The sequence below is a fragment of the Sinocyclocheilus grahami genome, unplaced genomic scaffold (assembly GCF_001515645.1).
Source record: "Sinocyclocheilus grahami isolate Dianchi unplaced genomic scaffold, SAMN03320097.WGS_v1.1 scaffold55.1, whole genome shotgun sequence".
NCBI lineage: Eukaryota > Metazoa > Chordata > Actinopteri > Cypriniformes > Cyprinidae > Sinocyclocheilus > Sinocyclocheilus grahami.
This window is the reverse complement of record NW_015505234.1, coordinates 459,650-474,674: the sequence shown is the minus strand read 5'-3', so window position 1 is coordinate 474,674 and position 15,025 is coordinate 459,650. Positions and strand designations below refer to the sequence as shown.

Sequence of the window (15,025 nt, the reverse complement as noted above, 5' to 3'; positions counted from 1 at the left end):
ACATTAATGAGGAAAAAAATTAACTTAAATGATTTTATCAAATGGCTGCAATATAACAAAGAGTGAAAAATTTAAGGGGGTCTGAATACTTTCCGTACCCACTGTATATGTGTGTGTGTGTGTATACGTGTATACATATATTTGTGTGTGTGTATGTATATATATATATATATACAGTGGGAAAAATATTTATTTGATCCCCTGCTGATTTTGTAAGTTTGCCCACTTACAAAGAAATGAAGGGTCTAATTTTTATGGTAGGTTTATTTTAACGTATAGAGACCAACCAAAAAATCCAGAAAAAACACATTATATAAAGATTAGAAATTTATTTGCATTACAGTGAGTGAAATAAGTATTTGATCCCCAAGCAAAACATTACTTAGTACTTTGGTCAGAGAAGCCTTTGGGTATTGCTTGTATCCAAGCCCCACGATAACCATCAATGTCTCAGATCCGGGTTTGGGTCCAGAGACTTTGGTCTTCATCAGTGGAACAATAGAGTTCATCAAAGACATGCCCTTTGCTTTCACTATTAACCACTTCATCCTGTGTCTACAGAGAGGTTTTCCCGGCAAAACTTAGCTTAGTCATAGAATAAACACAATGTCTCTTTTTCCAGAATTGGCCTTATTAATGTTCCAGGTTTTATAAGTCAACTGTCTACTGACAGTGTCTGTGTCATGTTGTGAATTAACAGATATAATTGTTCTTCTATTTGTAAAAACAAACAAACAAACACTGCTTTTGCAGTATTGCATATTAGCAATTTACTTAGAAGTTTTTTTTTTTATGTATTCACGAGTTTAATATTAGAAATGTGCATAGTTGATGAAAGATTAGAGGTAACTTGCACAGACAAGGTTAGTTAGCTATTCTATCACACAAGCCTCATGTTTACAATCTTGTGGCTGTACTTTTGTTAATTTTGACACTTATTCTGGTGTGAAGTCTTGCCCCAATATACTTCCATTGGATTCCATCACTATTTTTGCTTGTTTTTACAAGTCAAAATTGTTTTATGTGGTAATTGACAGTAATATCATGTAAACAACTAATATTAGTTGAACATTAAATTCTGGGGTTTCTTCTAGCTAAAAATTTTTATGTAGTTTTTAATAACTGTTTGATACATTATATACTTTAAAATCAAGAGTTTTTCATTTGTAATTATTTAGACTAAAGAGATTGAAAGTTTTATTTTATTTATTTTTTATTTTTTTGCAAATGTGTGTTATCTGCAGGTACGGAGTCATAGTCGCTCATCCACTGTCAGTTTGACGGTTGAGACGGCTCTAGGGAGCTTTGACTTCCTTAATACATCAGACCTGGAGGAAGAAGAGGAGGATGGTGAGAGGCAGAGTGTGACAGACAGGTCAGAACTTGAGAAATGTTTCACCTTTCTGCTGTCAAATGATATTTTATAGCACAAAGATGAATCAGGTTCAACCAAGGTTTTTTTTATCAAAATGTATTGCTTCTATAATGTTATGTTACACTACTGCCACCTAGTGACTTGAAGGACAACCGTTAGCTTGAGTGACTGATTTCACAACTTTATCTATGTTCAATCCCAACTTTTCTGAATATATTATGTTGTCATTTTCTGACGTGCATTTGTTTTCATGTGTGTTGTGACGGATACAGCACAGAGGAGTGTCCAGCGGCTGTGGAAAGCGCAGGAGAGGATGAGGGCTGTGAAGCAAGGTGTTGGGATACTCCCTCCGGCCCTCTCAGCACAGGCTGCCCGACTCTAGATCACACCCTGCTGGTTCATCTGAAGAACTGCAGCTCGCAGCTGCTGGTCAGTTATTGTAGTCTAATAGTACTAGATATAGACATTTAGGCCCAATCCCAACTCTATTTTATACCCCTTCCCCTACCCCTCTGCCTACCCCTTCCCCATGTCCCTTAAAACAGAGTGTCAAGGGGTAGGGGTGAAAATATTCCCCTAAGAATTGGGACACCACTACTACACCGTTACACGTCATCTAGCTCCTACAATATACTGGTGTGCTGGTGTGCATTAGAGCCTTACCGTTCTATATTAAAGCGCTGTTTACTGACACACACACACACACACACATCAGAGATCGCACAGCTCACACATCCAGTAGCAAAGAAACTTGTTAACGCTACCCCATGACTTTTATTAATAACAGTTTAAATACTGAATCGCTACATTATATTCTCCAGCAACGAGAGGATATAATCGCTGTTTTTGAAGTAAACTCACTCAAAGAGAGACGCACGTAAATGCAACTTTCATCTCTCTCTCTCTCTCTCTCTCTCTCGATTTAGCAATATTTGAGAAAAGGGTTTAGCGATTTCTAATTATTGGGGGGGGCTAGCCTCAATGTCTAAGGTGGCTATCGCCCTGATCAGACATGAAACATATGTTGTGGAACTTGTGGCACTATCGTGCAGTCTGTAATATGACATGACGTTAGCAACTTTAGCGATTTTTTTGCAAACATTTCTTTTAATAACATGACCGTAAATATGAACTCACGATTGAACGTAACATAAAACAAATGATTACTTTTCATTAAAATCTTTATTAATGCCAAAAATGCTTACATTTATGTGTCTTTTTGTCCACTCGGGCAGCCGCCGCTGTAGCCGGTTAATGCTGAGATAATTCATACCCCTTTGTTTGAAGTGTGGTCCAGAAAAATCTTTGTTTGAAGGGCTACCTGGCCCTTCCCCTTACCCCTACCCCTCCAACCAAAAGAGAATCGAGACACCCCTACCCCTTCACGTGAATGTGCAAAATGGAGGGTTAGGGGAAAGGGGAAGGGCTAAGGGGTAGAAATGGGATTGGGCCTTAGTCCCATATATAGGGGGAACAACATGAAATAATGAGAATGTGTGTAGAATTCAGTTCATTTTTCGAAGGCATTGAACATACGTGTAAATACATTATAACCAACAGAAGTATTATACAAAAATAATGTTAAAACAAATAAAACTTCACAAACTTTTGAATAAATAATAATGTCTATAATTATAAAGTATGTCCAAAAAAGTAGTCTAAAAGTCAAATTTGAGTGTTTATCAATATATATCTATTTTTATATGTGTTTAAATAGGATTTATTTTATTAATTAGCATATATATTAAAATAGAAAATGGTTATTTTAAATTCTAAAAAATTTTCACAACATTATTGTTTTTGCTGTATTTTTGATCAAATTAATGGAGCCTTGGTGAGCATAAACTTTTCGTAGTGACGCCAATTTATAAAAAAAAATGTATCTAACCATCGTACAAGTATGAGAAATGTCCAACCTATATATATATATATATATATATATATATATATATATATAGGTTGGACATTTCATAGATTAATTTAAGTTTGAAGTGTTTTCATAGTGTCTGAGCATCTCTGTTCATACTCTGTGTTTTGTTTTTGTAAACAGAGGTTAGGCACATTCGGGCCCCTGCGCTGTGGGGAGATGTACGCTCTGGACCGACTTCTCAGGGAAGCGAGAGTCCTTGAGCTCATACGATGGGTTGTGAAGGACTCGAGGGGCGAAGTCATCCAGCCAGAGGAGGGTGAGTCTCACTGATTATAGTATTTTAACTGTTATAATGCTTTAGTTCTGTTGACTATACATCAGTTTTGTCTCTGTGGTGTTTAAGTTGTATCTTACCTGTGAGCTAATTTCTTTGCAAATGTTCATACATTGTTTTTCATGCATCACAGATCGTTTATTATACAACAGAAGAATGCTATTTCACATATTTTGTCATAAGTTTTTCCTCACAACCACCTCTATTTCCCACATTCTCTTTGTATGTCAGAGCAGTTGTTCCTCAGTTAGATCAGTGCCAAGGGGCTGTGTTGCTATGGCGGCAGTGCACGGATGGCTGCAGCGTCTACAGCACCTCCACAGAGGCCTTCTTACAGGCACTCAGCGACACTTACGCCAGCAGACTCCCTGAGAGAGGAGCCGGTTTCACAGACACAGGTATGTGTGTGTGTTGTATATTAATGCATGAACAAGCACTGTGAATGAGTTATGGGGAAATTGGTTTCTAAATTGAAATTGCTGTACAATCAACATAAATTACAACCTTAACCATAACGTCCTGTATTTCATCTCCAGGAAGGATTTAATACACTGCTAATCATTGTTTGTGATGACCCCATGTGTGTACATTTCAATACGCTAAATCAGATTTTCTTTGACCCTCTGTGACACTGAACTTGTGTGTGTGTGTGTTAGTGTTTCTGCATCTGCTGGAGCGGATCCTGAAGAGAAAGCTGCCCCGGCGTGCAGGAGGTGCGTCCAAAGAGACTCTCACCCTCTTCCAGTTTTGGAGCTACCTGGAAGCAGAGGGGGTGAATGACTTGGACACACACATTCCTGAGCTGGCTGAAGAAGGTATATTTGAGTGCCATATAATGGGCTGTTCACATGGACAGCAGTTAGCAGCGACAAACAGACCGGAAATCATGCATTTATTTAATGAAATCATATTTTTGTCTTGTTTTCCAATAAATGACAAACTAAATTGATCAAAAATTTATAGTAATGTCTCAAATAGATGCTATTTTTAACTTTCTAGTCATCAAAGATTCTTGGAATAAAAATGTTTCCAGAGCACCAAATCAGCATATTAGACTGATTTCTGAAAAACCATGTGACACTCAAGTCTAGAGTAATGGCTGTTGTAAATATATTAAACTAGAATACAGTTATTTTAAATTGTAATAATATTTACTGTAGAACAGTAGAATTATTTGTATTATTATCACTTTAAGCATAAATTGAACAATATATTTTTAAGCAGGTCTTTAAAAAAACAAGTATAGCTCACCATTAGTGTTACTGTATTCAGCAGCAAAAACACATACCTTTACCAACAATAAAGCCACTTTCATTTTTCATTTGAGTTTGTTTTTGATGCTTGAGAGAGAATGTCATCAGAGATGCAATGTGAATGCAAAATCCCGGTTTACACTGAAAGTTTATCACATCAATGGAAATTGAGAACTCTCATTGAAAATGTCTGGTCATTGCAGATTGTTGTTAGTTTGAACGCCACTTAAGAGTTAATGGACTATTCATGTCTATGCTCAAACATTCATTAGCAAGAGTGATTGTGTTACACATCTGTGGTATCAACCCCTCCCATCCCAAACACCCCTATTATCACCCCATTCCACTTCTCAGTCGTTGTGGTTTCTTGAAGCATCTTTCCAGTCCTCCCCACCTAATGTTCTCTCAGCAGTGTATCGGTTTCATCCATGTCTCTCTTTCGTTCTTCTCCTGCAGTGTGGCTAGTTCAGTGCCTGCAGTCTGGAGATCAGGATGTTCTGGTAAAATCTTTGAAGAAGCCTCCAGAGTGCAGTCTGAAGAGGGAGGGCTTGCGGGCTGTCAGTCTGCTGCTGAGGGATCCGAGTGGGAAAGTGTGCAGTGCAGCCAGCTCCCTGCTGCGGAGTCTAGCTGACCAAACCCGCCACAGAGAGAGGGTAAGATATGTGCTCACGATCCTCCTGCAAACTCTACAAACTCCTGTTTGTACTTTTGGAGCTGACTATTTCAGCGGATTTGCAGTGAGGATCAAATGAACATCGTAAACTTCCACATCCATGACTATTATTTATTCACCACTATTCAAAAGTTCCACACCTACTTATTTATTATTATTATTTCCCACATTTAAAAAATATAATATTAAAGTATAGACACAAATAAAAGCAAAATACTTTTCTACAAAAGTAATGTCGCAACTTTAAGTATAAACTTTTAAGTATAAGCTATGAGATCACATGGTGTTTAAAATCATGATAAACATTAAAAATCTGTAAAATGTATCCAAAGTTTTCCACTTTAAATGCTAAATTTCATCATTAAAATAAAATAAACTAACTTAAATAAAAATTAAATATAAAAAGCTTACAAGGCAAGGTAACAAGTTCTTATTTTTGAGTTTGTTGAAGTACTAAATAACTACAACTAAAAAAAAACATTTTAATAAACAAAAACACTATAGACATATTTAAAATAAAATACAATTATTATAAAATACACAACAAAATTACTTAAACTTTCAAATTAAAAGAAAAACAATTCAATAATTCAAAATATTAACAAGAACTATAATAGTATATCAGTGATACTACAATAACTAACGCTCACTTGAAGTTAATCTTTAAAAATAATAAACTAATATAACAAAACTGTTAGATGTAATCTTTTGTAAATTTCAGAAAGAAAACGCGTTTTTCATACTGTACTTTATAATGTTGTTACCTAAATTCACTTGTGGCAAAACAATTGATTTTAGTTTTTAGTTTTACATTTTATTTTTAATGTATTTAGGCAAAACATTATAGAATTTGAATATTGACTATTTATCAGTTATCTGTCATAACATGAAAATAATGATCCGCTTTGGTATCGTCCAGAATGTCAACCTTCATGTTGTGTTTCGGTCATTTTGACTAGGGATGTGCCCGAATAGTAAATCCGAATCCGGAAAGGCACAGAAAATGAATAACGTGTTCTATGGAGCCATTAAAGGGACATGGTTAGCCGCTTGCTAGCGGTAGCCTGTTACATTACAGTACATAAAATTTCAATTACCACATAAACAGAGTAAGGAGAGATGACTGATAGGACAATGGCGAATGATTTGCAGATCCTGAGCACCACTGACAAAAATCTAATCTTGTGAGATGTGTGGTAAGTACTGGCGCTTAGTTGTATACACAGAGAGTACGTGTGATTGTGAATCTCGAAGGTGAAAGTAAAAAGCGAGTGCGCATTCAAAAGCGATTTCAATGCCCTGCATATTAATAGCGGCTTCCTGATGCCCGCAGTTTATATACAGTATAATAACCCAACGAAATACTTGCGAGAGAAAGCATTGAAATATATTTTTCCCTCCCATCTCATATTTATTCCCTTTAGGGCTTCCGTAGAACACATTATTCGTTTTTGTGCCTTTTCCGAATTCGGATTCACTATTCGGACACATCCCTAATTTTGACCCAGAGAGGATTTTCTTTCTTTTTTTTATCGCAGTGGACTAAAGCTTAGAAAAAATTGATAATTGATCATTTAAAAATGGATAATTTTGTTTTTTGGTGGGATTTTCTACACTTCTACACACCATCTTTCATTAAAAATGACTTGCCTACAAAAAAATTGCTTATAAATATCTCATTATGCTGTATTATTTCCAAATATTGGATTCATATGCAATGCTTTTTTCACTCAAAAACTGAGATGCGTCAGCTGTTCAATGAGGCCTACTACCAGTCAGCTCCAAAAAGAAATAAAACACCTGTGCTAACTGAAAGAAAACAAGTTGACAAACAATTGAATCCAAAATTTGTTGATAGTTTAGCATAGTTAGACTTTTACAATCAATTATTCAAAGGCCGGCCATTTTTCACCAAGAACACCAAATTAGATAAAGGAATTTTTATGCACAGCACAAGGGTTAATAATTGTGCATCCTTAATCTTGACTATTAAGTGCAAAGTAAAGTTGTAATGCTTTGCTATTCAGAAAGGATTTTGATTTGATCCACTCAGTGTCTCTCATTACTGTTCTGTCTCAGGCATTGGTGAGCTGTCTAGAGTTGCTGGAGGATGAAAGTGTTGAGACACGGGTGTGTGGATGTAAATCACTCGCATGCCTGAAGGTCAGTTCATGCATGTATAAACATCTCTCCTCAAAAACCCAGCACCACTCAATCAACGTTTATTTTTTCCCACACTCTGTGTTTGTGCATCACAGGCCAAAGAGAGCATCGAGCAGCTGGTGTATCTGTGCCGGACAGATAAGGAGGATGTGAGGGATGCTGCCAAACAAGCTCTGCTTGTGCTAGGTAAGCAGTGGACTAAACCAGAGGAAATGGACACACAAAGGAAAGATCGGTAATGAAAGTGAAAGAATGGATTTGCTGCAAATAATGTGTTCCCACAGTGAGCCATAGAAAAATGGCAAAGATCAGAGTATTTAAAAATGAATTTACAGGCTGAAAGATTCATGGAAATTGATGAAATCTTAAAAGTTTGCAAAAATTCTATATTTAATGTACAATTCTATACTTATTCTCAGCTGAAAAACTATTTAATCTGCCAAAAACGTTTTGCAGTCTGTATAAAATAATGCTAAAGAAAGTTATTCGTGTTTTTATTTATTTATTCTTAATTAATTAAATGCACCACCAGTCGGGGCTTTATGGCAGAGTGGCCCGACGGAAGCCTCTCCTCAGTGCAAGACACATGAAAGCCCGCATGGAGGTTGGCAAGATGGTGAGAAATAAGATTCTCTGGTCTGATGAGACCAGGATGGAACTTTTTGGCCTTAATTCTAAGCAGTTTGTGTGGAGAAAACCAGGCACTGCTCATCACCTGTCCAATACAGTCCCAACAGTGAAGCATGGTGGTGGCAGCATCATGCTGTGGGGGTGTTTTTCAGCTGCAGGGACAGGACGACTGGTTGCAATTGAGGGAAAGATGAATGCGGCCAAGTACAGGGATATCTTGGACGAAAACCTTCTCCAGAGTGCTCAGGACCTCAGATTGGGCCGAAGGTTTACCTTCCAACAAGCCAATGACCCTAAGCACACAGCTAAAATAATGAAGGAGTGGCTTCACAACAAGTCTGTGACTGTTCTTGAATGGCCCAGCCAGAGCCCTGACTTAAACCCAATTGAGCATCTCTGGAGAGACCTAAAAATTGCTGTCCACCAACGTTTACCATCCAACCTGACAGAACTGGAGAGGATCTGCAAGGAGGAATGGCAGAGGATCCCCAAATCCAGGTGTGAAAAACTTGTTGCATCTTTCCCAAAAAGACTCATGGCTGTATTAGATCAAAAGGGTGCTTCTACTAAATACTGAGTCTGAATACTTAGGACCATGTGGTATTTCAGTTTTTCTTTTTTAATAAATCTGCAAAAATGTCAATTCTGTGTTTTTCTGTCAATATGGGGTGCTGTGTGTACATTGAGGAAAAAAATTAACTTAAATGATTTTAGCAAATGGCTGCAATATAACAGAGTGAAAAATTTAAGGGGGTCTGAATACTTTCCGTACCCACTGTATATATATATACACACTATAAAAAAAAAGGCTCTCACTATCATTTCCCCTTATATTTCCACTTTGGGCTGTTAAACTATCATAGTACCTTCTAATAAATTCTTATATTGTTATTAGCGGAACATATGCTGCGATGTTTAACATAATATTTATACATTTAGTCATTTAGCAGACGCTTTTATCCAAATCGACTTACAAATGAGGACAATAAAAGCAGTCAAAACTAACAAGAGCAACAATATATAAGTGCAAATGACAAGTCTCGGTTAGCCTAACGCAGTACACGTAGCAAGGTGTGTGTGTATATATATATATATATATATATATATATTATACACACACATTTATATATATATATATATATTATACACACACATATACACATACACACAAAGAAAAACAAGTAGAATAGAAAAAATGTAAAGGTAGTGTTTGTTTTTTTAAATAAAAAATAAAAAAGATAAATATAAAGTAGAATTAAAATAGAATAGAAAGTGTTAGAGTTAGAGGGTCAAATAAAGGTGGAACAGCTGTAATACAAAATTACACACATTTGATTTGACGCAACGCTTATTAAAAGAAAAAAAACAGCCCACATCCGTAATTAAAAAGTAGCGCCCCACACGGCCAATCCGCACACTGCTTGTGTTTACAGCCCTCCCCCACGCCACCGCCCCCCTGCGTGACGCGCATGCGCAACAGCCGCTCAAGGCCGCCATTTTGTGCGGAGCCTACTCTGCAAAAGCGGGAGAGGATTAAAACTGCTGGAGGTGAAGGACGCAATTTAACTCCGTCTCGTACTGAAGGAAGAACAAACCCTGGGCTTTCTATCGATTTCAACGCGAGAGTAAATCACCAAACGCAGGTAAAACAGCACTACTTTTCCGAAAGGGGGGAGTTTTGCAGGAGCTTTAATCGGCCTCTAGGTGTCACGATGGGGCTCCCAGTCCAGGCGGCTGGCGGGGGGTGTTTGTCTCCCTCTATCGTTATCGAAAATTTAGCAAAAAACATTTATAACCCAGAAGTTCGGGCTTTAGCCCGATTATTAAGCACTATTGAAGCTATATCCGACAGCATTTCACCAAGATGCCATTATTTTACGACAGGATGTTTGCTTCAGTCTTTAGGCCAGGCGTCCATTTTCTGTTTCTTCTCTTTGTTTCCTGTCTTTAGAAACCCGCCGTTTCTTCACGCGCACTTAACCAACCAGCTAATATGCTATCCAAAGTTAACCAATTTCCAGTCCTGCCACACCCAAACAGTGTAAAGCAAGCAACTAAATCCACAAACGTCAAATCCGAGAGGTTTTAAGCGTAATATGTGCGATATTAAAGCCGTAAATCAGATTTCAGGTCGCGCCTATTGCCGTGTTCGCGCCCCTCCTCGAGCAGTTAAATTCAAACCCGAATCGATGAAACATTGACCCGGTTCGGCGATAATAACGTCCCATTGCTGCGGCCTGAGTTCGCTCTTTGGTCTTTATCACTCCTGGAATCCAAAATGATCGGGTTAAATGTGAATAAATAAGCATTAAATGCCTCTTTGGTGTTTTAGCATTAGTTCTGTCGCCGTTGCTAGCGTATTGCGCAGATTAAAATTAAAGGAGGAAGATGTCGTTGCTAAATGACACGGATGGCCATTTTCGAGAAGTAAGACCGAGCCTCGCCGCCGAGCACTCCCAGAATCCCGGAGTTTGTCGCCTGAAAACACCGCTGAGTCGCCTCGGTCGTCGGTCTTGGTGCGACCGCTCACTCTTATAGAAAGACCAACCTCTAACAACAGACAGAAGGGATAAAAACTGTAGAGAGCTCCCTCTACAACCCGACTGGTAGTGGTACAAAAACACGATTAACCATCTCAGAATGCCCTCTTGCTGTGGAAAATCATAAGGGTGTTTTACAACGTGTGAAGGTAAATAGTGAATACGTTTGCACTGTTTTGTCGGTTTAATGGATTGGTGGTCAAATATGCGCGATCGTGAGGAAGTAGAAACGAATCGGTTCAGATTATGCTTTCTGACGCCGAATCAAGAGTTCAAGACGTGGTTTTGGTACAATGAAAGTCACGTCTTTCTTTGACTGAAAGTCAAGTTTTGCATGTTTGCCGAGGTTGTTTATTGTTAGTGTTATTAAGAAACTATAAGTGTGTGTGTATATATATATATATATACACACACATATGCATACATAAGTTACATAAAAACAAAATAACAGAAAAGGGGGGTGTGATCAAGAAAAGAGCTTTGACTAGTATGACCTGTAAACTAAAAGTGTGTTTTGTTTTAGACATTGATGACTTGATTTGTTTGCATCCCAACAGGTTGAGCTAGGTAGTAAGAAGCAAAGTTGAGACAGATAGTTCATTCATCGGAGGCAGAAAGTGGTGGAGGCACAGGTGTAGAGAGATGAAGTATTCATTTTTGATACAGGTAAACTCACAGAATGCTATACAAACACAAGTCGTGGATGTCTATGGAAATGCCAAATCAACTCTATTGTTCACCATTTGCAAGGTTGATAGCAGGCTGTCTCAGTATGTGCAAGTAAACAAACACAGTCCAGACTGCTGTCAGGTAACTTTAGCATCCTGCATTTAGTGCTGCATTCTAACTTTGTTAGTTTTAATTGGTGTAGGTATTACCCATGGAAGGGGGACCGACTGAGGCAGTGGTGGAAGATGCAGGTGATGCTTTCAAGGCCAAGGAATGTAAAACATACCAAAGGCGACGAGAAGATGAGGAAGTGGGTGAATTGCTGCAGGCTGCTGGGTTAGAGCAAGCCCAGGCTGAAGGAGAGCATGTGGTGGAAGCTGTCAACAGCAGTGTGGAGTTGATGGTGATGGACTCCCTGGACCCTGCCCTGCTCCAGATGAAGACCGAAGTCATGGAGGCTGCTGTTGGTGTGGCTGGTGCTGCCCATGAAGCCACTGTCACCACCGTCGATGATACTCAGATTATCACCCTGCAGGTGGTGAACATGGAGGAGCAGCAGTTGGGCTTGGGAGAGCTACAGCTGGTGCAGGTGCCTGTTTCAGCTGTGCCTGTCACTGCCGCCACTGTGGAAGAGTTGCAGGGGACGCTGGTGGATGCCACTGGCATGCCTAAAGATGGGGAGCCGGTCATCTGTCACACCCTGCCATTGCCTGAGGGCTTCCAGGTTGGTCATATTTTCTGTTCTGATCAGACTACACGTTTTAAATGCAGTGTGCTGTGACTTTCTGGTGAATCTAAATGAGATATCTTCTCCTACAGGTGGTCAAAGTGGGTGCAAATGGAGAAGTGGAAACTGTGGAGCAAGATGAGCTCCAGGCCCAAGATGATCAGCCTTCACATCAGGAGGAGGAGGATATGGTTGAGGCCCAAAATGAAGACCCCGCCTGGTCCAAAGATCCAGACTACACACCCCCTGTTAAAAAAGCCAAGAAGACAAAGAAAAGCAAGCTGCGTTATAACACAGAGGGCGATAAAGACATGGACGTGTCTGTGTATGACTTTGAGGAGGAGCAGCAGGAGGGACTGCTCTCTGAAGTCAATGCTGAGAAAGTTGTGGGTAACATGAAACCGCCCAAACCAACCAAAATCAAGAAGAAAGGTGAGAACATGTGATACACACACAGAATGAACAGACACTTGCATGATATTATAGTATAGTGTCAGTATCAGATCTGTGCTGGGTCTAAATCACTGTCTGTGTGTAGGTGTTAAGAAGACATTCCAGTGTGAGCTGTGCAGTTACACTTGCCCGCGCCGTTCCAATCTGGACCGCCACATGAAGAGCCACACAGATGAGAGGCCTCACAAGTGCCATCTTTGTGGACGAGCCTTCAGGACTGTGACGTTGCTGAGGAACCACCTCAACACCCACACCGGTACATGATCTCAAGTGCATTAGAATTTATAGAATTTATCTAGTAGGGGTGGGAGATATGAGCTAAAATTCATATCACGATATTTTACACTGTCCAGGCGATATCGATATTATATTGCGATATAGGAAAAAATTACAGGCAAAATATTTTAACCTTATAAAATGTGAAAAATTGAGGGATTGCACATAGACCTAAGTTTTTTTTTTATTGTGCCATTGTTTTTCTCAGTGCAAACGTGCAACATGAGGTAGGCCCTTATGAATTAAATTAAATATTGTGTGAGTAGGCCAGTGGTTCCCAAACTTTTTTTTTTTCTGCCGGGCCCCCCTTTTGTAGAGAAAAATATTTTCAGAGTGCTGAAGTTTGTCAGAAATGGAACGTGGCATCAGTTTACTGTCATGAATTTGTTGTTGCGCCGCATCCACAGCAGAGAATATCACTGGGTTCTATTTGCTTTTGTCAAATCGCGCCGCTCGCGTCTGGTGTAGACACGTTGTTTTGGTCTATGTGTATCTTAAGTATATTCATAATCTGCTTTACGTTTACCTGGCACTGGATGTCCTTTGACAAACTTGTAACTTTCATGCTTCGAGCAGAACCATGCATAGTTCATTTATATTTCTACATTGCTCCCTGCAATACAACTCTCTCTGATTCTTCAATCACGCCATCTAGTGGTCTGTTATTGATACAACCACAAATACAACTGAAAATGTAGCGTTCAAGCGGGTACTCCGAGTCATATTGAGGTAGTTAAAATGTCAAATTAATATTTTGCATTCAATTATTTACTTACCAGGCAAGTGGCCGCATAAGTGGGAAAATTACGCAGTGTAGTCTTTATCACCCTGCAGAGGTTTCTTTTGCAAAATAATCTGCTGACTGTACACTATCCCTTAGTTTGGGAACCACTGGAGTTGGCGATTTGTGCTCTATTAATTTGGTCTGTTACTATGCTCTGTGTTTGATTACTAATGCCTGTGTAGTACGACGTTGCAAGCAGAGGACAAAACCATTCAGCCTCGACTCTTTATTGTCATTTGTGTTCAAATTTGCTAAGCGTAACAAATTGAACAAAACAATATAAATGCAAAATTCGGTTCGGTTACGATTATCATGTCGTTAATTCAGTTCAATTCGATAAAGGGCTGAAACTATTAGATTGTCGACACATATTTTTGTTGTTGAGTAGTCGTTTGATCTCATATGACTTAATGTAAGTGCCTGCAATAATGTGGTTTGACCAGTGTGGCGATGTAGCCCAAGACTAATTCAGCTCTCCTGATGCAATTCGAAAGACAGCGCTTCAGTTCAGAGCAAACGCAGCCAAACTTGAAGCTGCTGAGTGGCGTTTGGATGAATATGTAAATATATACTGCGCGTTCCTCTCAATAACAAAAAACGCATCAAAAACTGACGGCAGTTTAAAACGCATCTGATTACAGAGATTTTTGAACGAACTCTGCAGTTCAGTAACTTACTCCAGTAAAGTCACGTCACATTTATTTACAGCGGGTATGGAAAGTATTCAGACCCCCTTAAATTTTTCACTCTTTGTTATATTGCAGCCATTTGCTAAAATCATTTAAGTTAATTTTTTTTCCTCATTAATGTACACACAGCACCCCATATTGACAGAAAAACACAGAATTGTTGACATTTTTGCAAATTTATTAAAAAAGAAAAACTGAAATATCACATGGTCCTAAGTATTCAGACCCTTTGCTGTGACACTCATATATTTAACTCAGGTGCTGTCCATTTCTTCTGAGCATCCTTGAGATGGTTCTACACCTTCATTCGAGTCCAGCTGTGTTTGATTATACTGATTGGACTTGATTAGGAAAACCACACACCTGTCTATATAAGACCTTACAGCTCACAGTGCATGTCAGAACAAATGAGAATCATGAGGTCAAAGGAACCGCCTGAAGAGCTCAGAGACAGAATTGTGGCAAAGCACAGATCTGGCCAAGGTTACAAAAAAAATGCTGCTGCACTTAAGGTTCCTAAGAGCACAGTGGCCTCCATAATCCTTAAATGGAAGACATTTGGGACCACCAGAACCCTTCCTAGAGCTGG

At 39.0% G+C, this 15,025-nt stretch overlaps 2 protein-coding genes across 5 annotated transcripts in view; both read left to right on the top strand.

Annotated features, from left to right (window-relative positions):
- Window positions 1–8,068, top strand: part of LOC107583846 (protein FAM65A-like) — a 23,901-nt gene extending 15,833 nt beyond the window's left edge. The window contains exons 14-21 of the mRNA XM_016270201.1: window positions 1,245–1,375; window positions 1,648–1,804; window positions 3,426–3,561; window positions 3,816–3,977; window positions 4,236–4,394; window positions 5,289–5,485; window positions 7,585–7,668; window positions 7,764–8,068. Of these exons, the coding sequence (XP_016125687.1) occupies window positions 1,245–1,375; window positions 1,648–1,804; window positions 3,426–3,561; window positions 3,816–3,977; window positions 4,236–4,394; window positions 5,289–5,485; window positions 7,585–7,668; window positions 7,764–7,907 (1,170 nt within the window). The 3' untranslated portion in view covers window positions 7,908–8,068. The remainder of the gene's footprint in view (window positions 1–1,244; window positions 1,376–1,647; window positions 1,805–3,425; window positions 3,562–3,815; window positions 3,978–4,235; window positions 4,395–5,288; window positions 5,486–7,584; window positions 7,669–7,763) is intronic.
- Window positions 8,069–9,668: 1,600 nt separating this feature from the next.
- The window catches only part of LOC107583725 (transcriptional repressor CTCF-like), a 14,313-nt gene continuing 8,956 nt past the window's right edge, over window positions 9,669–15,025 (top strand). For all 4 annotated transcript variants that reach the window (XM_016270019.1, XM_016270018.1, XM_016270020.1 and 1 more), the window contains exons 1-4: window positions 9,669–9,941; window positions 11,710–12,231; window positions 12,327–12,666; window positions 12,773–12,943. In XM_016270019.1, the coding sequence (XP_016125505.1) occupies window positions 9,768–9,941; window positions 11,710–12,231; window positions 12,327–12,666; window positions 12,773–12,943 (1,207 nt within the window). In that variant the 5' untranslated portion in view covers window positions 9,669–9,767. The remainder of the gene's footprint in view (window positions 9,942–11,709; window positions 12,232–12,326; window positions 12,667–12,772; window positions 12,944–15,025) is intronic.